At 46.1% G+C, this 27,739-nt stretch overlaps 1 protein-coding gene across 13 annotated transcripts in view; it reads left to right on the top strand.

Annotated features, from left to right (window-relative positions):
• Positions 1-20,040, top strand: part of ANKS1B (ankyrin repeat and sterile alpha motif domain containing 1B) — a 1,163,098-nt gene extending 1,143,058 nt beyond the window's left edge. For 7 of the 13 annotated variants that reach the window (XM_027775657.1, XM_027775659.1, XM_006141373.3 and 4 more), the window contains 2 exons: positions 14,616-14,783; positions 19,264-20,040. In XM_027775657.1, the coding sequence (XP_027631458.1) occupies positions 14,616-14,783; positions 19,264-19,374 (279 nt within the window). In that variant the 3' untranslated portion in view covers positions 19,375-20,040. Of the gene's footprint in view, positions 1-14,615; positions 14,784-16,031; positions 16,722-19,247 lie in introns of those variants that run through there. The other 6 variants (XM_027775658.1, XM_027775652.1, XM_027775650.1 and 3 more) reach the window with 3 other exon arrangements.
• Positions 20,041-27,739: the final 7,699 nt, after the last annotated feature.

Here is a 27,739-nt window from a genome sequence, read left to right as displayed (position 1 = left end):
CAGCATGGTCTGGTCATGCCATGATCCCCTTCCTCAGCCCATCAGCTCATCCAGAATTTGGACATGTGTGCATTTCAGATCAACTGCTATAGGACACGTGTGCTTGCCACTGTCGGACATGTGACCAGCACCGTGGTTCAGTATGCTGCCACCAAGGCTGGGCCTCCATAGAGTCCTTTAGAGTTTCTGAAGGAAAATATCTGTGGCTTTTGTTATGGAGGTTGTCCCAGAACTTAGGTGCAAAAGAACTCTAGCCGTTGTTTTCGACACTGGGTGGCCTATGGGAACTGAATTAATATTTTAGATGGAAGTGTACATATCATGGGTGGTCACTCTCATTCTCTTTCTCATTTTGTCCCCCTGAAAATGGCCCTCAACCAATCTAACTGCAATGGTGTGAAAATAAATAGCCATATGAGAAAATGTCAAAGTATGGAGAGCCCTTAAGATGGCACTGTAACGCTTGCCCTGACTAGTCTTCCCCACAGCGAGCAGCAACCTTCAGGGAAAGGGGCAGCCGTTCCCTGGCCCTGGCCAGTCAGCCAAAACTCATCAGCAAGTCGAATGCCCTGACTGAATGAAGAAGGCAGCGTGCCCAGGCTGCTGGTCCTTCTCCACCAATACCACCGCCTCTCCCAAAATAGATAGATTAACTCTGCTGGCTTTCATTTTTCCATGTATCCTTTCCACTGGCATAAACCATTAAGAATTCACCGTGCCATAAAGCCAAAGGTGGGTGGATATTCAGAGATTAATAATCTCATTTTCCCTCTCATCCTATTGTGTTTCATTTGTTTCGGAGATGGATATTATCAGAGTCTTAAGCAATCCTATCTTTTGTGAAGCTAGAAAGAAAGCATTCTGGGGCTAGCCAGTGGTATGGTTGTTAAGGCAGCCAGATCCCTCATGAGTGACAACATGGTTTGAATCCCAGACCCTGCAGCTTGGAAAACATGTCAGGCATGTGCACATGTGCCCAAAATCCCCAGAAGAGAAAGAAGGGGGGAGAGACTGGGGAGTGGCTCTCCTCCCTGGGGAGTTTTTTCTCACTTTCTCTCTCTCTCTCTCTCTCTCTCTCTCTCTCTCATGCACACTCTATAGCAAAGTTTTTAAAAAAGAGAAAGAAAGCATTCTGATTTTTTTGTTAGTTTCCTTTGTAGCATTTATTTGTATATTTGTTATACCCCCTCCTATATAACTGAAAATAAAGTGTCCTGTTGAGGGCTGGGGCCTTCGAATCAGCCTGGTTTTGAATCTCACATCAGTTCCTCTAAGCTTCTTGCTTTGGGCAAGAATGCCTCTAATCCCCAGGTAGCTTATCTGTAAAAGAGAGGTGATAATAGTACCCACCTCCTGTGGTTATTGTCAGGACTGCATAAGGTAACACATGTCTTTTTCTAGGGTTTGGTGTTCAGTCAATCTCAGCTGTCAGTGGTGGAGAGACCAGTAGCAGCAGGTACAGTGAGAGCTGTATTCTCTCTGTCAGACCCCATGAGCGGATTTACAACCAGGTTTTGGTTAACATCATATGTTTGCAGCTGCAGTATTCCACATCTAGGGGAAAAGGTCAAATTTCCCATGTAAAATTCCCTCTATATTTCCTGAGCACCCACCAGATCTCTGCTTCCCAGGAGCTCCTAGCCTAGTTAGAAAAGCAGGGGCATAAACAAATAGTTTATAAATAAAACCACCTCCCTGCTATCCTGGGATTGTGCCAGCTCTGAGCAGGGCAGGGTCTCCCAGAGCAGGGACTCTCAGGCTGGAAGCTGAACATTTAGTTCCTATGAACATGTGGTAGGCTCGGAGGCGTGATAGCTCATTAATTCAGCTCAGAGTGATGAGCTTGGGGCTTTAGGTAGGCATCTGCAATGAGCAAAGAATAGGTCATTTCCGACTACAGTGTTTACTAAACCAAGGAAATGGATATGTAGGTTTGAGAAAGATTTTCAGTAACAAAGGTCAAAAGAGAAAGGGTTTGAATATGGTGAGTGCCCTATTTCCAAGTTAGTGAAGAGCTTTCACTAGGAGCTTTTGTTTGTTTTTATGCTGGGGATGAGGAGGTTGGGTGCACATGTTTGAGAGAGAGGTAAAGAGAGAGAGAAAAAACACCTTCTAACAGGGACTGGTCACACCACAATCTTTTTTCCTCCAATTCTGCATTCTGTCAGGATCCTGGGCACGTGTATACATGCCTTGTGTGAAGCTGTCAGAGCCAGAACTCAAACCCTGGTGGGCCATGTGGGTTACAGCTTTCTCTACACGGTGCCTAATCACTGCGCTATAGGTTCGACTCAAAGAAAATTTTCTTTCTTTTTTTTTTTTTTTTAAGTGCGCTATAGGTTCGACTCAAAATTTTCTTTCTTTTTTTTTTTTTTTTAAGAGAGATTTTTGCTATAGGGTGCCTGTGCTTGCCAGAAAGACAGAGCCAGAAAGCAAGAAATCACCCCCCAGGGTGATGACCATGCCACAATGTCTTCCCCTCCATTCTCCTCTTGGGATTTTGGGCACACATGCATATGTGCCCAGCATGGTTTTTAAACCACTGGGTCCAGGACTTGAACCACGGTCACCTACGTGGGAGTCCAGCAGCATAACCATTATACCATCTGCTGATCCTAGGACCTTTTACTTTTACTTTTTACTTTTACTTTTAAAGAGTAGGAAGAGGTAGGAATCCTATAAATCTCTCCCATACACCCTTCCTATAAATCCTTGATAAGTAACAGGATAAAGATTGTGTTTCCCTTCTGCCCTGGCAAATCAATCTCTGTGTGATGGGTGTGCAAGGCTTGCAGGCCAGCCACCTTAGGCTGTGGTCCTATGAGGGCAGATGAAACAGGGCCCAAGCTCCTATACTTCCCAGACAGTAGCTTCTAATGAGAGAATCCTGGAGCTCCCAGGGTAGAAAGGGGTCAAAAGGTGCCCTCTCCTCAGTGGCAGTGGTGGGTGCCATAGGCAGGTAGACTGTGGTGGTCTAATCCCTGAAGGTTGTCCAAGGATTTGCTCACTCTCTGTTCAGTATATACATGGCATCGCAGACCTGAGACTCCTCAGGGTGCCCCCAGCTTCTGTGTACAGACACATGCCCTTGCTTGAAGGCATCTGTGTCTGCATCCTCTTCATAGTGTAGATAAGCCTCAACTGACCTTAGGAAGCACTTCTGCTAACCTAGGAAGTGCTTTTGCTAACCTCAAGAAGCCTCAACCAATCCCTAGAGACCAAAGAATAACTAGTTCTGGGCATGAAGTTAATCTGGAACAGATACAATGGAATGTTCTCCACCTTTAAACATGTAGTCTGGGAGAACATTTACTGGCATGCAGAAATCACTCATGACATACTATGATGTGAAAAAGCAACTTATGAAACAGCACATAAAGTATGAGTCTAATTTTGTTTTAGAATTCATATATGTATTTATATAGCATACAAAATCTTTGTATATATACAAGTAGAAAAAAGAAAATACACCAAAATGTTAGCAGTAGCTCTATCCCCGCAGTGGAATTATACAAGTGAATTTTCATTGTCTTGTTTATTCTATGTATTTCAAAATTTCCTTCATGTTCCCATCATAATTAGGGGAGGAAAGCAATCCCATCACTTTAGTTAGCTGAAATTAGCCTTAACACAGCTCTCTGCATTTTGGCCAGTTGCTATGATAGGCATCTTAGCAGAATTACTAATATTGATTTCTAAATGCTGAAGACCCATGATTGGGCAGTATTTATTTCTAGAAATACAATCTATCAAGATTAATTTTTGGCTGGTACTTGAAAGAACTAACTATAGGTAGAGCTAAAGCGATGTCAATGAATTCTGTGAATATGCCCAGAATATTCTCAGTTATTTTTGCCTCAGGACGTGGGTGAAGCAAGTTGTAGATGAGGCTTACCCCAGTCTTCAAAGAGATGAGGTGCAAGCAAAATGCATCCTAAGGAGAAATGTGGCTTCGTTCTGGAGACCCCACCAAGAACTCAGACTGAAAAACACTTGCCTTTGTCTTCCGCCCCCAATGGCATTGCTCGCATGTGTCCAACATTTGCACATCAGGCCCGCTAGTGGGGAATAAGATAAGAGCAAGGAACTGGCTCCTACCATCCATATTCACCCTCAGTTGTTCCTTTGTCTTAGGGACCTACCAGGCAGCTTCTTTTCTTCTCTTCATTGAACAAACATTTGTTGAGCATCTTACATCATCTAAGCCCAAGAGATGCAAAGCCAAGGAGATAGAGGTCTCAAGGAACTCAGCCAACTGGGCTCCACTGAGAAGATCCTGACAAATACCATGCAGTATTTAGAGCTGTGCCAGGGTGTTACGGGCCATGGAGGAGGGTCACCCAAAGAGTCTACTCCTGGAGAGTATGATGCCCAGAATGAGCAGTAACTCACCAGCAAAGATGGGAGATGAGAAAAGGATTGGTTACCAAGAACAATGGCTATTTTATTTATTTTTTTATTGCCAGAGGGTGCACGTGTTCCCTACAGAGAGAGAAAGCATCAGCCAATGGCGCATAGTTACACCACAAGCCTTTCTCCTCCATTTCTCTATTTCATCAGATGGAAGGCATTCACACACATGTGTCCAGCACACTTTTCAAGCCACTGGAGCCAGGATTTGAATCTCAATCAGCCATGTGAGATCTGGCGTCTGGTGTACTTGCACTTATGCACTGCATTATGGAGCCAGCCCCAAAAGCCACTTTGTAATAAACAAAATTCTTGGCCATTTGGAGTAGCTTTGCAGGAAAGGGAGATTTTTAGAATTAGAACATTTACTGAGATAAAGGCTAGTCCCTTGACCATTGTGTCTCCAACTACTAGCTGGTAAATTAGCCTTCAGGTGATGTGCTCCTCTTTAGCATGCCATCAACTACCTGTGCATCTCCAAACTCAGTCTGTAGTTGACTAGGTAAAAAACAGGCAGCACCTTCTAATGAGAGAATCCTGGAGCTTTCAGGGTAGAAAGGGATCAAAAGAGGCCCTCTCCTCAGTGGCAGTGATGGGTGCCATAGGCAGGTAGACTGTGGTGGTCTAGTCCCTGCAGGTTGTCCAGGGATGTGCTCAGTCTCTGTTCACTATACACATGGCGTCACAGACCTCCCAAGACTCCTCAGGGTGCCCCCAGCTCCCATGTACAGACACAGTCCTTTGCTTAAATGTGTCTGGGTCTGCATCCTCTTCATAATGTAGATAAGCCTCTACTGACCTCAGGAAGCACTTCTGCTAACCTAGGAAGTACCTCTGCTGACCTCAAGAAGTACCCCAGCCAGTCCCTAGAGACCAAAGAATAGCTAGGTCTGGGCCTGTAGCTTTCTAAAGCCATGAATCACACACATTTGTTCCTTCAATTCCAGTCACCAAATTTAGTGATTTCTTTAGTGCTAGTGGAAAGTATTGCTTGGTCAGAATGGCCCATTCATAAGAAGCTACCTCACAACCTGGCCAGGAGGGCCCCTCTCCTTTTGGGGACCCCTGCCCCTCTCAGCTCACTTTATTTTTGGTCATATTCACCAGTAATCTCCAGGTCATCTGAGCTTGTGTCTGCATCTGACATATCTTGTCAGCCATTTTAGCAGTCATGAGTTAAACAGAGTAAACCGTCAAATAAATGTTTAAGTGAACAAATGGACAATGTTTATACCATGCTTCATTCCATACAGGATTTAAGGTAGCCTACATGAATAGGTGTGAAGATACAGATACACATAAATCTGAATTAGGGACAATAAAGACTGAAAGGAAGAGCCACACTGAGGGAAAGTTCTAGCATCAATATTCAGAACACAAGAGTCCTGTATAGTTATTAGGACAGAGTTACAAATTTGTCTCTGGAGGTCAAGGTATGTAGGAATAAAGTAATTACATGCTTCATATTTCTTTGCGAGAACAGTAGACTCTTTCACAAAACCAAAACTTCAGTGAGACTTGAGTCTGAAAGAACTTTTTGTCCTGAGTCCCCATGAGGGGATATTGAGTACTAGTTTCTTCACCAGCGTTCACATAGGGAATCTCCAGAACACGAGATAGTTTCTTAGATGGTCCCTCAGTGACAGTGGGAGGCAGAACATCAAGAGACTCCTGGAAGCACTGGTGGGTAGGATGTCCCTAGGCAAAAGATAACTGGTGAATTGAAGGCAGAGCAGGGTTAGCACCTCAGCTGTGCCACATCCTAGCTGTGTGAACTTGGCCAAGTTAATTAATCTCACCAACTCCCAGTTTCCCCCTTTTGAAGAAATGCAGATGGTAATTCCTTCTCCACAAAGTGGTTATGAGGAAGGCACTTAGCCTAGTCCCTGGGACATGGTAAGCACCTGGCAGTGGCTGCTGCTGCTGTTATTGCCTTGTCATCAATAGGAGACAAACGAAATGTGCTTCAAGGTCACAGGCAATCTGAGTCGATGCATGTATCACACCTAGCAGAGCTGCAAGAGCAAGTTGACAACAGGTCCATAAGTTAATGTCCACATAACAACATTTTTCAGTTGGATAGGTTAGAAGTCAGATAGCAGAAAGTCTGACTCTTCAGCTCTGTACCGGGAGAAGAGAGGTACTGGAGTTCAGGCTAAGGGAAGAGCTGGGTGTTTTCAAATTCAGCTGAGCAGATGTTTGAATTGACATCCAATGTGAAAACTAGAGTCTAAACAAGATTCTTGGCCAAAGGGATGGCCAGCCAGCTAGTACGTGGAGGTGAGCCACGATAACACCTGCAAACAGGGTCTGGATTTTGCCAGAAAACTGCTTCTAGTTCTCTCAGCCAAAGAAAAAAGAGGTATTTAAAACCCCAAGGTACTGAAAAAGAATGGATAAGATTATTTGGTATTCAAAAGATTTTTCTCTTCTTTTTCATTGTCATCAAAGTGGAAAAGCTTATTATTTTTTATAATTGTAAAAATTATTCATCTTTATCTAAATGAGCTTTGGAACATACAAAGAAGTGTAAAGAAGAATAAAATCATCCAGAATTTCAACACTCTGATAAATACTATTAACACCTTGATCTATATCTCTGTTTCCTGTGCACATACAGAATTCATCCAGGTTTGAATGTAAACATAGAGTTTTACATACAGTCTTTATAAATTACTACATTTTCATTTTAAATAGCTGCTTAGCATTCCACTACATGAACCGATTCATATACTTTTTTGGGGGGGGGGGGGAGATTTTTGTTTGCTATAGAGCACGTGTGGTCGACAGAGAGACAGAGAGAGATGAAGAGACAGAGAGAAACAGAGAAACAGAAAGTGAGAAATCACCCCCCAGGAGGGATGGCCACACTGCAATCCCTTCTCCTCCATTCTTCCCTCAGGTTCTTGGGTATACACATGTATGCGCCCGGCGTGAATTTTAAGCCACCCTGTCAACTAGGTGGAAGTCAAGTGATACAAGCGTTAGCCATCTGCTGGTCCGCTGATTCATATACTTAATCAGTCCCCTATTAATGAAAATTCTAGATACCTTACTGAATTATTTTTACATAAATGCCATTGAACCTTTGAGCTTAAAATATTCTCAAAGAAACAGAAAAATCCTGGGCCAGCTGATGGTGTTGTGGTTGAACAGTTTGATCTCATATGGCTGATTGCATGGTTCAAATCCCAGACCTGGAGGCTTGAAAAATACATCACAGATGTGTGCATGCATGCCCAAAATCTCAAAAGGAGAAATGGAAGAGAGGAGATTGTGGTGTGACCATCCCCCATGGGAGGTGCATTCTCATTTTCCCTCTCTCTGTGTGTCTCTCTCCAGCAAGCACATGCAAATGAAGAAACAGAAAAATCCTAGTGATGTGCCAGTTAGTATAAATGAACTACCTGGGTGGCAAAAGCTTTCCCTTGGAAACCGATTGCCCACAGTCTGTCAAATGGCATTTCTAATGCCAGTTTGATGAATGTGCTGAGTGACAAGGATGTGCCTTAGTGACAAGGATGCAGGAAGATTAGGGCGACGTGAGACATCTTTTTGTCTCTCCATGAGCCTCTTTGGAACTAATGAGAGACTTAGTGTATCCTTTCCCTCCTCCACCTCACTCGGTGAGCACTTTCTGGGCACTCTCCAAGGACAAAGCCCCTACCCCATGGAAAGAGCTCCATAAATATCTGCAGCGACATTAAACTACCAGCCCAGCTGCCCTGAGCAGCCCACAGTAAATACAAGCAAGTTTGCGTGCCCTGATTACAGTCAGGATCTGTCCTTGTGATGTGATAGCTCCTCGAGGTCCTCCATTGTAGCAGTTCTTAATCCATAGATCAAAAATCCCTGGGGATAAGGAGGAAGGCAAGAGGAGATTCTGATGTGCCTTGGAGATAGTTGCCCTTTGAGTCCGGGTTCCCAGCCTTTATCCTACTAGCCATTGCTGGAGATGTGAATGTTGGCCCTTCACGTCTTCCTTAGGACCGTCCTGAGATTGAGAATGATGGTTTTAGGAGTCATAAAGGACTCTCTGCCTGGAGGCTACCTCTCTACTGGTCCTGCCCTGAGATCCAGGCAGATATGGGGCTTTTAGGTATCCTCACTCAGTCGAGATGAATCATCTAGGAGCTTCATTATTTCATGTTTTAAAACTTTTGAAAAGATTATTTCTGGGGCCAGTGGGTGGTATGGTGGTTAAGGCACTGGACTCCCACATGGCTGACTTATACCTGACAGCTTGAAATCACACCAGGCCCATGTGTGTGCATGCCCAAAATCCTAGGAGGAAAATGAAGGAGAAAGGATTGCAATATGGAGCTGTGCTCAGTTCTGGCAGGCTCTCCTTGTTAGCTATGTAATCTGGGTATGTTCCATAGGCAAACAGGCTCAGCAACTGCAAATAAGCAGCATTAGGTCCTTCTGCAAGCTCCTGCACATTGGTCAGCTCCAACAATTCTCCAAAGACATACACTCCACGGGCCTCCAAGACCTGGCCTATGAGAGCAGTGAGGGCTGAGCCACTGGTACCTTTGGCTAGTAAAATAAACTGTTCCAGGAGGTTACTTGAGGGTTTCTGTTCACCTGCCATTCTGTGGTCTTGAGATCTGTCCACACCACCTCTCGGTCCTCTTAATCGCTGGCTCGGCCTCCCAGAGCCTACTCTCAGGTTGTCAAGCATCCCTGCAGGAGTTATTTCTCACTTTTCCTCTGTGTCTTACTGGCACACACACGCACCCTATAGCAAAAGCTTTTTTTGAGAGTTTTATTTTACCGTACAGCACATGTGCTCAACAGAGAGACAGACAGAAAAGGAGAGATCACCCCCATGGGGATGGCCATGCCACAATCCCTTCTCCTTCATTATGCCCTCAGGAGTCTAGTGCCTTAACCACTATGCCACCTGTTGGCCCCACAAAAACCTTTAAAAAAAAAAAAAAGATTATTTTGGGACCAGCAGTTAGTGTAATGGCTATGTCGCTAGACTCCCTTGTAGTCGACTACAGGGACTGAGGCATGGCCATCCCCCCTGGGGGGTGATTCCTCGCTTTCTGTCTCTCTGTCTCTCTCTGTCTGGTGAGTGCACGCACCCCATAGCAGAAACCTCTCAAAAAAAAAATTATTTCTTCCATGAGAGAGTCACCCCCAGCAGGGGAGACTTCGAGACACAAACCTTATTTTTTTCATGAGAGAGTCACACCCAGCAGGGAGACTTCGAGACACAAACCTGGATCCTTCCCAAGTGACTTCAGCATCACAGAGCATTGTGTTACTGCTATGCCACTGCTACTGACTCAAAAAAGAAAAAAAAAAATGTAACCCTCTACATAAGTCTTTTATCCCAAGTCTGGTCCTAGGGTGTAGTGGTCAAGAGCACAGCCTGTTAATGTACCTGGATTCAAATCCCAGTTTAACCAAGTGCTGGCTTCATGAGCAAGTTTATCGAACCTCCTTAGCATAATCATCTCATAGGCAAACAATGATCATAAGAGACCCACAGCACAGGAACGTTACTAGGATTCATTGAGATGGTCCATGTGAAGCAATTAGCATGGTGCGTGGCACACAGTAAAGTGTGTTAGCTGGTATTGTCATTAGGTTAAGTTTTGTTATTAGTGCCTTTCAGAACTTGGTAAAGTGAGAACTACAAACAGTATTATCCTCATTTAAGATTTTAAAAAGAAAAAAAAAAAATCAGGGACCAGCAGGTGGTGTGGGAGTTTAAATAATGTGCTGTACTCCACATGGCTGACCGCAGTTCTAGTGCCGCATTCAGCAGCTTGAAAATCACACTGGGCACGTGTGTGTGTGTGTGTGTGACCAAAATCCCAAGAGCTGGTCACCTTGAGGGTGATTTCTCACTTTCCCTCTTTGTCTCTGGTGAGAGCCCATGCCCTGTGGCATAAACCTAAAAAAAAAAAAAAAAAAAAAGAAAGAAAGAAAGAAAACTGTGACTCAGAGTATCTTCCTTCCAATAACCAACCCCCATGCCCACATACACACACACCTACACATACACATACAGACATGCCACCTTCCTTCATCGGTGGTCTATGTGAGGTAGAAAATTCTCAAGGCCAGTTGCCGTAATAAGTGTGTCTCAAGAGACTCTCACTGAAAAGGCCAAAGCAAGTATTTTCCAGTAAACTGCAGGAGGCAGAAGTTGCCAAGGTTGGAGACAGGTGGGATACAGCCTTCAAGAGATGTGGGCTAATGACTACAAAGCTAAATGAGCTTGACTTTATGCCCAAGGGAGATAGTAACTAGAGTTGAGACTGTGGTTTGAGCTAGCATGTGTGAAGGGACACCTTAGTGCTCATTGAGAGCCTATGATCAGGATGTGTCACACACATCTGCTAGCTTCCCCACAGCCAAGGCCAGTGCAGGAGGGTCACTCCAAGATCAGCCTCCTTCACAGCTCTTAGGCTAACGCTTCCTCTTCAGGCTACCAGAATGAGGCCCTGCCAGCCTTCTTCAGTATTGCATAGTGTTCCCGTTGCCTACTGTGAAGCAAACCATGCCAACATTTTGTGGCATAGAACAACATCCACTTTCTGATATTCCAGTTCTGTGAGTCAGGCATCTGGGCTAGGCATGGCAATTCTACTCTTCTTGCTTGACATCTTGGGCTTTAGCTGGGGTGACTCAGATGGCTAGAGATGCTAAACTCTGGGGCAGCTCGAATGGGGCCATCTGCCTGGGGCCTTGGGCCTTCTCCACATAGTGTCTGCTGGACCCCAAGTGTCTGGGTTGACTCCTTGCCTCTTATATCCAGAACCTGGGCTGGGAAGGCTCAAAGTGCTGTTCCTCTCCAGGCTGGCTCTGTGGCAGCTAGCTCAGACATCCTTCATGGTCGAGACACCATAGCATGGTGATCTCAGAGGGCTCAGAATGTCCACACGTGGCAAACCCCCCATCCCCAATGTGAGTGTGCAAAGAGACCCAAGAGGAAGCTGCAAGCTCTTCTCTACCTGACCTCACATGTTACCGCTGCCACATCCTGCTAGTCGAGCAAGTTAGTAAAACCAACCCTGATTCAAAGAAGACTTGACCTCCCCACAGGGAAACAACACGGCATGGACAGGGAGTAGAAGAGTTGATGGCAGCCGTGTTTAGAGAGGAGCTGCCACAAGAGGGTAGGGTTAAGAGACTGGGCTTTTGAGTCACAGATATTGGTTCATATCTTAGCTCTGCAACTTTCGGTCTCTGTGATGGTTGGCAAATTACGTAACTTCTCTTAGCCTCAATTTCCTCATCTATAAAATGAGAATTATAATATGCTACCACACACAGTGATTGTAAGACTTAGATGAGATAAATATAGTGCATGGCACAATGCCTAACACCTATTAAGTTTTCACACAATTATAGCTATGCTGTAGTGATAACGAGGAATGGTATTTCTCCAGCCTATCCTTTGGATATTCATTCATTCAGCAAGCAAACCAGCAAGCATTTACTTAGTGCCTGCAACGTGCCAGGCACAGTGTCAGGCACTGCCTCTTCACAGTTGCAAGAATGATATATTAAAGGCAGAGACAAGTTGGGCTTTTAGATTTTGTCACTGGCGTCACGGGAGCTTCAGTGCCAGCCAGCATCATTGAGGTTGGCAAGGCTGATTTGGAGGAGTAAGCAAGGGCTTGTCACCTAAGCCTTTTTGATATCACAGTATAACTTTCAGCCTCATTCCAGTAGAGCTTTCTCTCAAGAGAACTCCCTTCCATTTTAAATAGCGGTGATGGTAACAGGAGGAGCAGGAAAACTGAGCCTGCAAATGGGGCTTCACAGCATGGTGGGAGGTCCCATGTGATGAGCGTCTGTTCCCTGCAAGAGCCCTGGCGTGTTGAGAGCACAGACAGAAGAGCACTCAGTGGGCATGGGTGGGTGTCCCTGCGGCCTCCCTGCCCCCCCAGCATCAGTACCTCCAGCACTCAGGCTACACCAAAGATAGGTAACAAGGTCCAGTTCTTTGCAGAATTGTGAAAGAACACTATAAACCATTTTAAAATAAAATGAAAGCAAGATGTCAAGGAGAATGCACGCCAAACCATTTGGCAGGAAACCTTAGTCCCACAGTCTGGCCTGTGTCTTATTTGAGCAGTTTCCTAATAATACCAGGAACTAATTAAAAATGAAAGGACAGAACTTCTAGCCCATTATCTTTCAAAACCTTCAGGCCTCCCATAATAGTCATGTGAAAAATCTCACTTGCTCAAATGAGCATCTTTGGCTTTCATTTGAAGGCACCAGAGCTTTAAGTAGATCTCACTTTCAGGAACTTGTTTTTAGGTTAACGATAAAGGAATTCACACTCGCTCAATTCCACTATCGCAGCATCTGTAGCCTGCGTGATATAGAATCACCGCAGCTCACATCTCTCCTTTAGTCCAGTGTCCCACTCAGAGCACGCGTTTCTGCCCCCTGTCCCTGACAGATGGACATTAGTCATCTTCCACAGTAGTAGTGAACAAGACCCAAAGCCTGTGACTCCATTCTGAGACTAGAGAAGGAAGACGCCCCATCTGCCTTTCGGAGGGCCCCCATGCGAGCACTAAGAGGCAGAGCTGACAATGACGTGAGTGCCGCGTGTAGGCCGTGGAAGACTCAGCCTTCTTTGTGCAGTGATGGTCAGAGCTGTCTCCCAGTCCTCCTCCGCTGTCATTTGTTGGTGCATTACTAATTTACTAGTCTGACTCATCCCAGGAGGCACACACGCCTCAGTGTTCATTGCAGGGAAGAGCTCGCCTTGCTGTGCAAGGTGCAGTAGCTCCAGCAAGCAGACATCTGTCTTGTGGGGCTGTGATTTCCTAACAAGTAGCTCAAAGGAGACTGACACAGCCGCTGTGAAACCAGCTCTCAAACTTAGAGGCGTTTTCTCCACTTAGTTCTAAGATCGTGACTTTGACCCAGCCTTGATCTGAAATCCAGTCCATTCCAAACCCATGTGGAAGAATCTCTTCTGCATGGCCTCGGAAGCAATCCTGCCTTTCCCTTTCCATCCTCATCAAATGGGAGCAACTCCAAGTACTTCTCTGCAAAAATATGGGAAGGGGCTTCCGGTGGGCTTGACTGGGAGGAGGTGAGCCGAGAGGGCCAGGGATTAGCTGCAATATTGGCATAAGCAGATGTAACTATTCTGGCAATTTTGAGAAACTGTGAACAGACACATCCTTATGAGAACGAGGAGCTGGCTACGCCTCCTCTCTGCAGGGGCAGACGGGACATTCTCTATCCCCTTTACACAGCCACTTCTCTGATGCACTCTGACCCTGGGTGTGATGGAGGCCCTGGTTCTTTTGAGAACGATGGCATATTTTCTCGATGAGGAAAGACCGGAAGCTGAGCTTGAAAGAAAAGGCAGAAATCAAAGACACATATCTGGAGAAGAGAAGAAAGCCAGAAATCATCTTGAGAGAGATGAAGATTGAAGGTCCGAAGAAAAGACTCTTTCTCCCAGGCACTGACTGGCATAGCATTCTGGCCTGACAGCCTCTCCTGTCTCTTGCTGGTTTGATGATAAAATATAGAGTGGACCCACAGGGAGAGCAGAAGCCTCAAGAAATAGCTGGCTAATTGGCCCTGTGTGAGCGCTGTTTGCATGCTCGCCGCTGAACTGCGAGACGCTACGCCAGCATGACTAATGCCTCTCCCCTCAGCCTAAATTAGATTCTGATTGTGTTTCGTGGATGTTCACTGAATCACAGATGTTTGAGGTACAAAGATCCAAACTTCTCAGCAGCACCTCCCGTGGAGTGTGTGGGATTGTCCCACAGGCCTGGCTGGGGCACTCTCAGAGCTCAGAAGACACCCAAGAAGTAACCCCTTCTCCTCCAGGGCCTTGCAGCAAAGCAGCTGCCTACAGGAGGGTGCTGCATGGAGTGGGCTTCTGGGCCTCCAGGGACTATGGGCACTGTTCCTGGTAGGGTTCACTGGAGAGCAACCGGCCTCCTTTGCCAGGTTCTCAGCAAGCGTGCCATGTCCATGACTAATGACACAACTGGTGACACACCTAATGACCAATTGGTGTAGAGCCCTGTTGGGCCTGCAGTGTCCTGTTCTCTTTAAATTCCTACTGAATCACCACTGCCTCAGTGGAGTAGTCCAAGGTCCTTGCTAGTAAGCCTCCCCAGTGTGCCTTGGCCATTCGACCCCTTCCGATTTACAGACGGCCCCTAGTAAATGCTTTCTCATTTTTCTTGCAGAATTTAGCCTACGAAATCATCCTAACACTGGGGCAGGCCTTTGAAGTCGCCTACCAGCTCGCACTACAAGCAAGAAAAGGGGGACATTCCTCCACACTTCCAGAAAGCTTCGAAAACAAACCCTCCAAGCCCATTCCCAAGCCCCGCGTTAGCATCCGGAAGTCGGTGGTAAGTAGAAAAGATACAGGCGTTCTCCAAACCCTGACCAGGGCCAGAGGCTGCTAACCGGCTCTCGCATGGTGCCATTTAGAATCCAGGGGCTCCTCTACCTTGTCCTTCCCCTTGGCCACCTTCTGGCAAGTGTCCATCCTGGCCTCAGCCCAGTTCCCACAAAGTCTTGGGGGACCATCTACCTGACCTAGAGGCTCTGGAGAAAATCCAACTTGCCCTGTCACCTGAAGCAACCCTGTGAGGAATATGGCTGCTTCTGCTTCATCTTGGCAAAGCTTACCTGAAGATCTAAGAAAGCTGAGGAGCCGTGTTCTCCAAGGCTTAGGCTGCCGGCCTGTCAGGGCAAAGCCTGTGTAAGCCCCTGGGCTCCAGAGAGGTTTGCCGAGGGCCACAGTGCCAAGGTCCCTGGGACTCAACTAGAGGAAGCTAGGTAGATACACAATGTCCATGCAGAGTCACTGTGTGTTGGACGAGGTCACACATCATTTTACCCAGGCCCGTGCCATGCCCAGGGTGCTTCCTCTCCAGCAGCTGAGGCTTGCTGCAGAGTGGTGACCGCTCAGAAGGTGCTCCCCCTCCCTTCCATCATCTGCCTTCCTCCAGGAGGGTCCTCTTCTCCCCTCCCACAGACTCAGCAGACATCCTGTCCCAACAGGCTCGCGAAACTTCAAAGCAGCCTCCTCTGGTAGTAGCAGCACCCAAGAGCTGGAAGCTTCCCAACCAGCCTTCCATCTGGCTTTGGCTCCAGCTGCCATATTGCCTCCTAGAAACAGGGACTCACACAGGGCGGGTGGAGTGCACTGCTCTCACCCCCCCAAATCCTTCCATCTGTAACTCCCTCCTCTTATTCCCAGTGCCATGGGAGGTAGAGTGGGACTCGGTCACATTTACGGAGAGGCACCTCCCTTTGTGACCATGTGGCTTCTTGTTTGCAATCTTTTTGGTCCTACTCCTGTCACCATTCTTGGCCATTTCAACCACCCTAGGGACGATCCCCAGTATCTGGCCTTTCTGTTTCTAGACAGGCACTCCAGCCGCCCCCACCCCATGCCCATCACTCAGTCCTGATTATCTCCAGTAACCTCCTCAAAAATCCTTATTTCACACCCCCGGTCTCCCACCTCCGTACCCACCCAACCCCATTGACTTCCAGTTCTCTATCTCCAGCCCCCTGACTCACCCCTAGAACTCTAGATGTACATGTTCAATTTCTTCTTTGACATTTTCCACTTTGATATTTAACAGAGAGCTGAAACTTAGTATGTCTGGAACAGAATTCGTGGTTTTTCCTTCGAAGCTGCTTCTCTCTCCATCTTCCCCAGCTCAGTAAAGGGCACTTTTCACCATGCTGCTCAAGCCAAAACTCTGCCTGTCACCCTTGATTCCTGTCTTCCCCTCACCTCTGTGCCAGCCCCGGAACAAATCCTGTCCACTCAGCCCTGAAAGAGGGCTCAGATCTGCCCACTGTTCTCCACGTCCTCTGTCAGACTCTGGTTCCAGCTACCACTACCTCCCGCCTGGCCAACTGCTGCTCCCAGCAGAGATCGGATCATGGCACCCCGCTCCCCTAGAACCCTGGACCTGACCTCACTCCTCTTTGATTTTCACCCCACTGCATGCCCCTTTGGTGCTCAGGTTTCCCATTCCTGGCATATAAATGCTCACTCTTACCTGAGACCTTCCTGCCACCTGTTCTTCCACCTGGAATATTCTCCCCTGACTTTTGCATGGCTGACTGTGTCTTGTCATTCCCGACTGCCAAATCTGAGCCCATGCTGAAGCATATCACCCCTTTTTAATTCTGTGCAGCATTTATTAACTGAGATTTTCCTCCTTATTTATTTGCCTGTTTATCTTCCTCCATAAAAATGTAAATTTCATACACACAAGAACCTCGTCTGTTTTGTCAGCACCAGGGCCAGGCCCATAGCAGGAACTCGGTGAATATCTGTGACTGGAGAACTGAGGGACTGTGGATAGATTTAACAAATGTGTCTCTGAGAACGGTCATGTTACATGCCCAGAAAGTTACAGACTGCTTGTGGGAGTATCTCTCGGACTGTTGTATTTAGTCTCAGGTGGGCTAGATAAATCTGTTCCCGGTAGGGGCCTCCATCTGGCTTTCCTCTGGTCCCCAGAGACTTCTAGAAGAGCACAAAGGGCCGGGTGCCAGGAGGACTCATAGAAGATTTATCATTGGGAAATAGGAACCTACTTAATGAATAAGGCAGATGTCTTTTATCTGCCACAAGATCCCGACCCCCTCAACTGGTGTCAGTATTCCATTTCCCTCAGCTCTGGGGTGTACCATTAAGAATAGCCAGCGATGGGTCGCAAGAACACGTGAGGTCCTCACCCCAGCCTTGCAGAGACATAGTCAAAACATGGCAGAAGGCAGGGGCAGACTCAGATCCGACAGCTCTGCAGCAGGAAACAGGAGGGCCTACCCGCAGCTTCCTGTCCGGCCTTCCTGAGCAAGCAGGTGGCCAGGGCAGGGCAAACATGGAAACACAGAAGGACTAGGCAGCCGTTGGGTAGGCTCTCACCAGGGTCCTTCCTCAGAATGAACAGCTCAACCCTTAGCACAGGAACAGCCTGTTTGACTCCTGCACAGGGACCACGCCCGCTGAGAGCATGGCTGGGTTTGCTTCAATGCTCAGAAGATTAGTCCTGCTCTCCTCTTCACTCAGCTGTTTCTCTTCCCGTCTCCCTCTTAGCCTCACAAGGCCACATACCCTGGCCTCTGGGATACACATAACCCATGCTGTTCTGTCCACTCAGATGCACCTTCCTCCTGCCCTCCCCAGGAAGATTACTGCTGGTCCTTGCCCTCCACATAAATATCACCTCCTTTTAATAATCTTCATCCTTTTAATAATGTTGCTGGCAAGTACTTACTGGGTACCTACTCTTTACGGGGTTGACAAGAGCTTTTCTAAGTGCTGGGAAGATAGCAGTGAGTAAAAGAAAATCTCAGGCCAGCCTGTGGTGTGGTGGTTGAGGAAGCTGGATTCCACGTGGTCGACTTCGTGGTTTAAGTGCCAGACCCAGCAGCTTGAGAAGTTTGCCGGTGTGCGTGCGTGAGCACCTAAAATCCCCAGGGAATGGAGGAGACAGGAGTGTAGCATGGTCATTCTCCTGGGGTGGGGGGTGCTTTCTCAGTTTCTCTCTCTCCGTCCCCTTCTCTCTCCAGCAAGCATACACTTCTTGCAGAAAAAAAAATTAATAATTATTTTATTTAACTTTACTATTTTTAATATTTCCAGAGAGAGAGAGACGGGGGGGGGGGGTGGGAGAGCGGGGGGGGGGGGGGGCAGGCAGGAGGGAGAAAGCAAGCCCTTCAGTCTTGGACTCGAACCACAGTCAGCCATGTAGGAGTCCAGCGCCCTTAACTACCATGCTCCACAAAAAAAAAAATTTTTAAAGAGAGAGTGAGAGACAAAAATCCCACCCTTGTGAGCATACATTTAAGGAGGATGAACAAATACAAAGGTCTTCAAAGAGTTCAGGGAAATGTATGGTATGAAAAAATTATGCATGGTTTTTGATTATTTTGCATGAAAATAAACTAATTTTTATTTATTTATTTTCTGAATTTACTTATTCTGTAAGCAAAGAGAGAGACAGAGAGAAAGAGCACCTCCGACAGGGTCCTGCCACCATGTTCCACCCCCAGCCTCAGCCAGCTCCAGATCAGAGCGTGCTGGGTATACTCAGGGCTGTCTCCAACTGCACACATGGAACCTGGATCCTTCCCATGTGGGTCAGCCTTACAGAGCATCATATAGTGCCACTGCACCACCATCTGGCCCCAGAAATAAATTGAGACTGCAGCTCCACTTTTTAGTCCCTGCGTATGATGTATGTGGCTGTTAGTATTGAGAAGAATAAAGCCAAAGGGGAAAGCAGAAAAGTTGGGATGCTAGCTTGCAGGCGTGAAGGCTTCTATGTGGAGATGGCATTTGAGCCCAACCTGAAAGACATTGCAGGTATCTGGAGAAGAGCAAATGACAGCAGAGACCCAGTGCGTGGGCTTGGCGTGCAAGGGGGGTGGGGATGGTGAGGACGTTGGGGTTTGTTCTGTGATGGAAACCTCTGTAGCATGAGACCTGATTCAGTGCCTCCAGGAAGATGCCATGGCTTCCTGAGGCAGGATCAGAGGCCTTCCAGTGTGCCTGCAAAGAACCCTCTCTTCCCCTCACATCTCACATCTCCACGGTATTAAAATTGGTTTAGTGCCTGCGTCTGTGGGCCCTGCAGGACAAGGGCTGCATCCCATTCAGCAGCACCCTTCTAGTGCCTTGCAGAGTCGCCATGCAATAAATGCATGTCCAAAAGGCAAGCAGGGATTTAGTAGACCAGCCTGGCTGCAGCGTGGGGCAGGGGGCGCAGGGCACTGTGCGTGGCTGTGTGATCCCACTGATGCGCGCACCTGCACAGCCGCAGTATAACAGGCATCAGCCTTTCTGTTTTAAAGCAGATCGACCCATCGGAGCAAAAGACTCTGGCCAATCTGCCGTGGATTGTGGAGCCAGGACAAGAAGCCAAGAGGGGAATTAATACCAAGTATGAGACCACGATTTTCTGATACTGACCATCCCCGGTCTTCGGTGCCTTGCTCGCCAAGCAGTCCCGGGGCAGGCTTTCCTTCGCGCCTCCGTTTCCACCCAGCCCAGGAGGAAGACTGCTCTGCTTGTGTGGCCTTGTCATGGGCGAAAGGCCACTGGCCATTCCTGGGGAAGTTCTTTCTGCACTAGTGACGGAAACACACCCCCTAAGAGGCGTGAGTTGAGATGGGTTTTCCCCTAATCCCGATGCACCCAACTTCCCTCCCATCCACCTCCCAAGGGATTTCTAATGACCGCACCCCAATACTTGTTTGCTTTACGTGGGGATAATACCTTTAAAAAAAAAAAAAAAAAGTAGAGGGGATTTCTAATACCTGCCTAAAAGTCTGCGTTTTCACCATCAGCAGTTTTAAAGATAAAATCAGAACAGAACTACCCCCATAAAGCATCTGTAAAATCATCACATCTCTGAATATTGTTTAATACAAAAGGACAAAACGACCCTCTATGATTGCCAGAAAACTCTGTTTCCCGATTTCTATATTTGTGGATTTTATATGTAATCAACTATTGTCAGATAAAGGAAATCTTTAAACCTAATGACTGGTTCAAAATGTAAGAATGATTTAAAACAGAGGAATTTATTATGCACAGAAAAATGTGTCTTGTACTAAATATTTTTATTACCCATCCTGTTTTGTTTTACGGGGGGAAAATACCTTTAAAAAAAAAAAAAAAAAAGTAGAGGGGATTTCTAATACTGCCTAAAAGTCTGCGTTTTCACCATCAGCAGTTTTAAAGATAAAATCAGAACAGAACTACCCCCATAAAGCATCTGTAAAATCATCACATCTCTGAATATTGTTTAATACAAAAGGACAAAACGACCCTCTATGATTGCCAGAAAACTCTGTTTCCCGATTTCTATATTTGTGGATTTTATATGTAATCAACTATTGTCAGATAAAGGAAATCTTTAAACCTAATGACTGGTTCAAAATGTAAGAATGATTTAAAACAGAGGAATTTATTATGCACAGAAAAATGTGTCTTGTACTAAATATTTTTATTAAAAGAATGTTTCATTAATGCATTGATAAGAAAACTAGGTTAGTTGTGAGGGATGTTTCTGGTTTCATTTCAAATAACTGCATTTCTACGATTACTACCAAGAGGACTGGGCCGGTTGTAGCAAATTACCTGTGATGCTCGGCAGTGCAGGAGACTCGGGCATGCAGACTGGTGTTGAACCGAAAGTGCTGACGCAGCGATAAGCCTGCAAAGATTGTTTTTGTTGTTGTTTTGCTTTTATTGTTTTGTTTTTCATTTTCACAGTGTTTTAAAGAAACATGTTTAAAAAAAAATTAGGGCTCCTGCTGTCAAGATTTCTGTCATGGAAACCTTGTTTGAGAAAGGTGTTAATAAAATTCTATTGCAAAAACTTTTTTCTAAAAAAATAAATAAATACAAAAAAAAAAAAAGAAATTCCAAAGTAATAAAACTTTTCTTGAAACAAACAAACAAAAAAAAGTTTGCTTACTGTTTGATTAAATAAAATTTACTTACATTTCTTTAAGGTATTTTAATTTTTTAAATGTCTCTGTGGAGTATTTGTATGATACCATAATGTATATTTATGTAGAATCAAATTATATAAACAGTACCAATATCATTATAGAGAGAAAAAAATAACATTTTAATGTATATTGTTCTAACCAACCATATTGTGAATCATTTTGAAGTTCACTATAGCGATATTGATGAATTGTGGAATTGTCTTAATGTTTTTTTTATTAATATTATTTTAAACCTAACTGACATTATCAGTTACATTCATCAGTTGGTGACTTTCGAAGAATAACTAAAAATTTTATTTCAAACTGACAAATGTATATGGTTTTAGTTCAGTGTTAAAGAATTTTAATACAATATTAAATTACTTGAACTGAACCATTCCTTGTATATATTTTGCCTATTCACTGTTGATATGTATGTAGTAAATTGAGAGTAAAATAACACTAAAATCTGGTCCCAAAAGGAAATTGTATAGGAGCAAAGTAAATAGGAGCTTTGCTGAAACAGAACCATCTGTGTAAATAAGCTTGGGCTTCCAGTTATAAATTTTGTAATTTTTGTCATTATTTATATCCTATAAAAAAGCACACAAAATAAAACAGAAGTTGTACAGTCACCGGTGCTCGGCATTGTTCTGTGAGCACCTCCCCACTTCCACGGAGGAGCGGAAGCTAAGGGCTGGCCTTCTCAGCGTCCACAGCTAAACAGGCTTTTTGGGTTATTTTTCTGTTTGGTTGGGGTTTGTTGGTTGGTTGGTTGGTTTGTTTGCTATAGGACATGTGTGATCACCAGAGAGAGATAGAGAGAGGGAAAGTAAGGAATCACCCCTCTTGGGGGGGATGGCCACACTGCAGTCCGTTCTCTTCCATTCTCCTCTCAGGATTTTAAGCATGCACGCATGTGCCCAGAGTGATTTTCAAGCCTCTGAGACTGAGACTCTAACCACATACCTGGCCATGTGGGATTCAGCACTTTACCCTCCATGCCACCTGCTGCCCCCCACAAGAGATGGTTTTTTCTTTTTTTTTTTTTTTTTTGAGAGGTTTGCTACAGGGTGCGTGCACTCGCCAGACAGACAGAGAGAGACAGAGAGACAGAAAGCAAAAAATCACCCTCCAGGGGGGATGGCCACGCTGCAATCCCTTCTCCATTCTCCTCTCAGGATCTTGGGCACGCACGCACACGCGCACAGTGGGAGTTTCAAGCGACCGGGTCTGGGACACGAACCGCGGTCGACTACGTGGGAGTCCAGCGACATAGCCATTACGCTAACTGCTGGTCCCAAGAGATGTTTTCTAATTGGCAGAACTGTTGAGAAATTAGCTCTTTTCCAAATTCAACCAGCTTGAGAAAGATACGTTGGTCTCGGAAGCTTGAATTTCAGCCAGAAGCTCTCATTGTTTTCATTTAAAGTAGATTGTAAGAAGAAACTGCCAACACCAAAATTTCTAAAACAGAAAGAACCACTAAACAGGATTGCTTCTGTAGGACAACATAGACGGCTTGTTTGAGAAAACGTGTCACCATGCACACGTTCATCTGTTTTTGTTCTGTGTCCCTGAAACGCTTGTGCAGCTGGACTTGAGTGATTCAGGGCAGCACTGGGTCCCATGGTCGGTGACTCACTTTCGGTATTGGAACCTTCAGGAGAACTCCTTGCTGTCTGACTCCAGTCTCTTAACCTCAGAAACCTACGCCAAAGAATAAGCATTCCATCATTCCTTCCAGCCTGACAAGCAGAGACCCAGAGCTTTGAACCCCAAAGAGCTAAAACCAGCCTGTGATGAAGTGAAATTCACCTAGAGAAGATGTTTTCTTTTTCTTTTGAAGATATTTTTGCCATAGAGCATGTGCACTCACCAGAAAGACGGAGAGAGAGAGAAAAATCCCCCCTCCCTGCGGGGGATGACCACACCACAATCCCTTCTCCTATATTCTTCTCTCAGGATTTTGGGCACACACGCACACTCTCCTTGCATGTGTTTCAAGTTTACAGTCCAGGATTTTTTTTTTTTTTTTTTTTGGAGAGGTTTTCGCTATAGGGCGCATGTGCTCGCCAGACAGAGAGAAACATCGAGACAGAAAGCGAGAAATCACCCCCCAGGGGGGATGATCACGCCACAATCCCTTCTCCTCCATTCTCACGCAGGCACATGCGTGAGTTTTAAGCCACCGGGTCCAGGACGCTAACCACAGTCGACTATGTGGGAGTCCAGCGACACAGCCATTACGCTAACTGCCAGTTCCCCACAGTCTAGGATTTAAACCAGAGTCGACCATGTGGGAATCCAGTGCCTTAACCACTACTACACCTGCTGGCCCCAAGATGGGCATATTTTCTAAAGGAAGGTTTGGGCTGGGGTGTTTGGTTGCAGTGCTTCAGCTGGGCTAGTTTAACCCCCTTTCTTTCTTTGTTGACCACCGAGAGCTCAGCAATCCTCTTATTTATTATCTTTGCAGTTCAGATGCATACTTATATCAGTAAGGGTCCCATCTTTTTGTTTTGTTTGGGGTTTTTTTGTTCTTTTTGTTTTTTAGAGCGATTGTTGTTATGGGGTGCATGTGCTCATCAAAGACATAAGAGAAAGAGAAAAAAATGAGAAATCCTCCCTGGGGGGAATGACCATGCCACAATCCCTTCTCCTCCATTCTCCTCCCAAGATTTTGGGCACGCATGCACATGCACCCAGCATAAGTTTCAAGTTGCCAGGCACCAAGGGTCTCATCTCGAAGTACACGTCACACCTCTATTGGGATGACTTCAGAATTTCATAGATGGGTTCCTTGTATATGTATGGACAGCACATAGAGAAGCCAGAGGGGTGGGATAATGTTCCTGGGCCGTAACAGCCTGTGGGGAGCAAGAAAGAAGGCTGTGTGAAGAGGCTGCTCCCAGGTGGAGGCACATAACCACCTACTAAGATCCTCAGAGAGGGAGCTAGGTATCAAAAGACCCTGATCGCAGGCCAGCAGGTGGCATAGTGGTTAAGGCCTTGGACTCCCAAATGGCCAACCAAAGTTCAAATCCTGGACCTAGTGGCTTGAAATACACCAGGTGCATGTGTGTGCATGCCTAAAATCCCAACAGGAGAATGGAAGAGAAGGGATTGTGGCATGACCATCTTCGGGGGGTGGGGGGGTACTGATTTCTCTCGCTTTCTGCCTCTCCATCTCTCTGTCTCTCCCACTAGTGCAAGCTCCCTATAACAAAAATCTCTCTTAAAAAAAGAAACTCCAATTTCCTTCTGCACCCTCCACCCTGCATTACCTGAACCCACTTGCAGCCAGAGGGCCTCCAAGAGCAGCCTATAGACCAGGGCAGGGAAGAGGAAGAAATAGGCCTCAGGGGTCCATCCACCACTGAAGAACCCATGGCTGATGTTCTTGGAGAGGAAATCTGACACATTGATAACTGCAGAGTGACCATGGGGTGGGGGTGGGGGGAGGCTCTTGAATGCTAACGTTATGCAAAAAAGGACTTGAGTTCAATTACTCCATGTAATTTTTTCTTATTAAATTTTATCCTGTGATAAATTGGGGTGAAAGAAGCCTATGAAAATTATGCCTAGTAAGTTCATTAATAAGTCATGGAAGTGATTTTTTTTCTCAAGACACCATTTTCTCAAGTTGGAATAATGGGAATCCTGCTGGTGCCTATTGGAATGTTTGGGTGAGATGGGGAGAAAATAGGCTTAGATAAAGCATGGCCAGATTTTCAAAAGTCAATGAAAATTCACATTTGGACCCTGAGTAACATTGCTCCTAAGCTATTTCTGAAAAGAAATGAAATTTGATAAGTGGTCTAGCCTCCAGAGTTCTTCCTCCACGAAATTGGAATATAATGACCATGTTCAGAAATCTATATGGAATAAAGCCTTTTTTAAAGACATTAAAATTCTAAGTTCTCTTTTTATTTAGGCTATTCAGTGAGTGTGTTTCCTATAAAAATTAAGCAACCTGACAGTTACAAGCACATTTTCTTAAAATAAAGTTGGGTAACCAGCCAACACAGGCCAGAACAGATGCAACCTGCAGCAATCCCCCCCAGCCCACCCCACACTCCTCTCCCATCTCTCCCCACGCCTCTTCCCAGCCTCTGCCTGCCCCAGCCATGGCGTCCTGCTTTCCCTGCTCCACAGCAGGCACAGAGCGGGCGGTGAGCTTGCTTACAACCATTGCCCAGTCACCATCCTGCCTACTGTGTGGTTCCCTTAGTCCTATGAGCCAAAACTTATTTTTGTTGTAGAATCAGCCCCGAGACCTTGGTGCCAACCTAGGGAATGCCAGTTCCACATAACTGTTTCCTCCCTTCTTCTCGAGTCAATCTACTTAGTGAGAACTTACTCTGTGCTGTGTGGTCCCATATTCCGCAGAGCTGCCCTGCACAGACGCTCATTCCAAACCCCACATACTGCGCTCAGTGTGCAGCTCAGTGCTACAAATTAGCATCAACACTGTTTTTCTCTCCAAAACCCTAGAGACCCATCTTTGTAAAAACTGCATGGGCGGGGCCAGCCAGTGGGTGGTACAGTGATTAGGTGGCTGGAGCCTACATGCCGACTATGGTTTAAGTCCTGGACCCATAGGCTTGTGTAGTGGTTATGTCACTGGACTCCCACATGGCCAGCCAACTGCAGTTCGAGTCATGGACCTGGTGGCTTGACACACCGGGTGCGTGTGTGTGCATGCCCAAGATCCTGGGAGAATGGCGTGGCCATCTCCACTGGAGGGTGATTTCTCAGTTTCCTTCTCACTGACTCTGTGCCCCGCCCCCAACAGCCCCTGGGTGATTGATTGCACACGCCCTAAGGCAAAAGCCTCTTTAAAACAAACACACTGGGTGCATGTGCGTGTGTGCCCAAAATCTTTAAAGGAGAATAAAGGAGAAAGGTTAGCAGAGTGGCGTCCCTCCTGGGGATGGTTTCTCTTTCTCTCTGGTGAGCACTCACATCCTCTAACAAAAAAACAGAACACACTGCATGGGCATTTAACTTTCCAGGAGTAGCCAGCGAGCAGTGATGGAAAGACTTAGAGTCCGTCAAGCTGAAACAGCCTTCAATTAGCGCCCGCGGGGTCACCCTGCTGAAGGTGGCGGCCGCCGTGGCTGAGGTTCTATCAGAGGTCCTCCGCGTGCAGACAGTGGAGGAGCCGGGTGTCAGATGACTGACCTCACAAGCCCAGCAGAGCTAACGTGCGTGTGACAAGCCCTGCCATGTAGTTTATCCCCACGTTCCTTCTCAAGGCCACAGCAAAAGCAAGCCCAGAGATAGCTCTTAGAACCAGTCAGCCCGCAACATGGTAATAAAACCATTTAGAGCAATCCATATTTAATACCCAATTTAACTGTCCTCTGGCTGTCTCAGTGCCTCTCTCAAGCATCCCAACAGCTGCTCCCTGGAGAGTCTGTGTGCAGTCTGCAGCTCTCCCTTGCAGGTGGAATAAACCACGTGGCAAAGGAAGTCAAGACGCCCCCAAGGAAGAAGCAGCATCAGCTGTTTTTCTGACATTTGAGAAACCGACTTCTCTCTGATTCTCAAAAGTGCATGCTCAGTTTTCTGAGAGAAAAACGAACCCAGTGTAAGTGTTGAGTCAGAGGAGACTGGGAAGGAAGAAAGGTACAAGGGAATTCAGGAATTCCATTTAGGCCATTATTGGGGTGAGGGTTTGTGGGACGAAGGTCAAATTTAGGTACCTTTAGAGCCACACGGGTGACACAAGTGAGTGGGCTGGGGGCTGTGACAATCCACAAACCACCTGCTTCATCTCAGGGTGAGGGGCAGCTGCTACTAAGTTCCAGCTGATGTTTGCCAAGCAGAAAGGAAGACCCCATGTTGACAGATTCCTAAGAAATTTGATTTTTATATAAAAACCACCAGGTTCTGAAATGTTGGCAAAAGAGTGTTTTCAAAAACAACTGTGAGTTGGGACCAGCAGTTAGCATAATGGCTATGTCTCTGGACTCCCATGTAGTCGACCGCGGTTCGCGTCCTGGACCCGGTGGCTTAAAACTCATGCCGGGTGCGTGTGCATGCATGCCCAAGACCCCAAGAGGCAAATGGAGGAGAAGGGATTTCGGCGTGGCCATCCCCCCTGGGGGGTAATTTCTCGCTTTCTGTGATTTCTCGCTTTCTGTCTCTCTGTCTCTGGCTAGCGCACACGCCCTATAGCAAAACCCTTTCCAAAAAAACAAATGTGAGCCAGACAAAACTCCTCTGTGGGCTGGGTGTGTACATTCCTTGTTTTATGAATTCTGTTAGTAGTTTGAGGGTCTCTGCTCTCCCACAAAGCTTCAATGACCTCATAGCCAGGTGGCTAGCTGGAAACCAGGAAAATGATGTTTTTGAGGCTGAGGCAAGGAAGAAGGAAGAGATTCAGTCATTGACATTGGTTGAACTATTATGCATCAGATTGGCTTATGGGAGTCTCAGGGACTGAATTAGGGCCTAGTAGCAAAGACCAGATATAACAGTATCTTAAACAAGGGAGGGTTTGACTTTTCCCTGATGTAACATGAACTTCAGAGATAGCACAGGGTTGGAATGGTAGTTCTGTGACATCGTCAAAATCTCAAGACCCTTCAATACTTCTACTCTGTCTTCCTTATGGCCTCATGGTTTTTGTTTGTTTACTACATTCAATTACTATACAGCATTTGGCTTGCAACGAACACTCATGGCCTCATGTTTGCCTCATCATCACAAAATGGCTGCTGGAGCATCATCCAGCACATTCAAATTCCAGGCAGGAGAAACAATGGTAAGGACCAAAGAATGGTAGGGTTGCCCATCTAAGGCAACTTTGTAAGAGCTT

Source organism: Tupaia chinensis, unplaced genomic scaffold (genome assembly GCF_000334495.1).
Source record: "Tupaia chinensis unplaced genomic scaffold, TupChi_1.0 Scaffold000054_1, whole genome shotgun sequence".
Lineage (NCBI taxonomy): Eukaryota > Metazoa > Chordata > Mammalia > Scandentia > Tupaiidae > Tupaia > Tupaia belangeri.
Note: the sequence above shows the minus strand (reverse complement) of the source record. Positions and strands in the feature narration are given on the sequence as shown.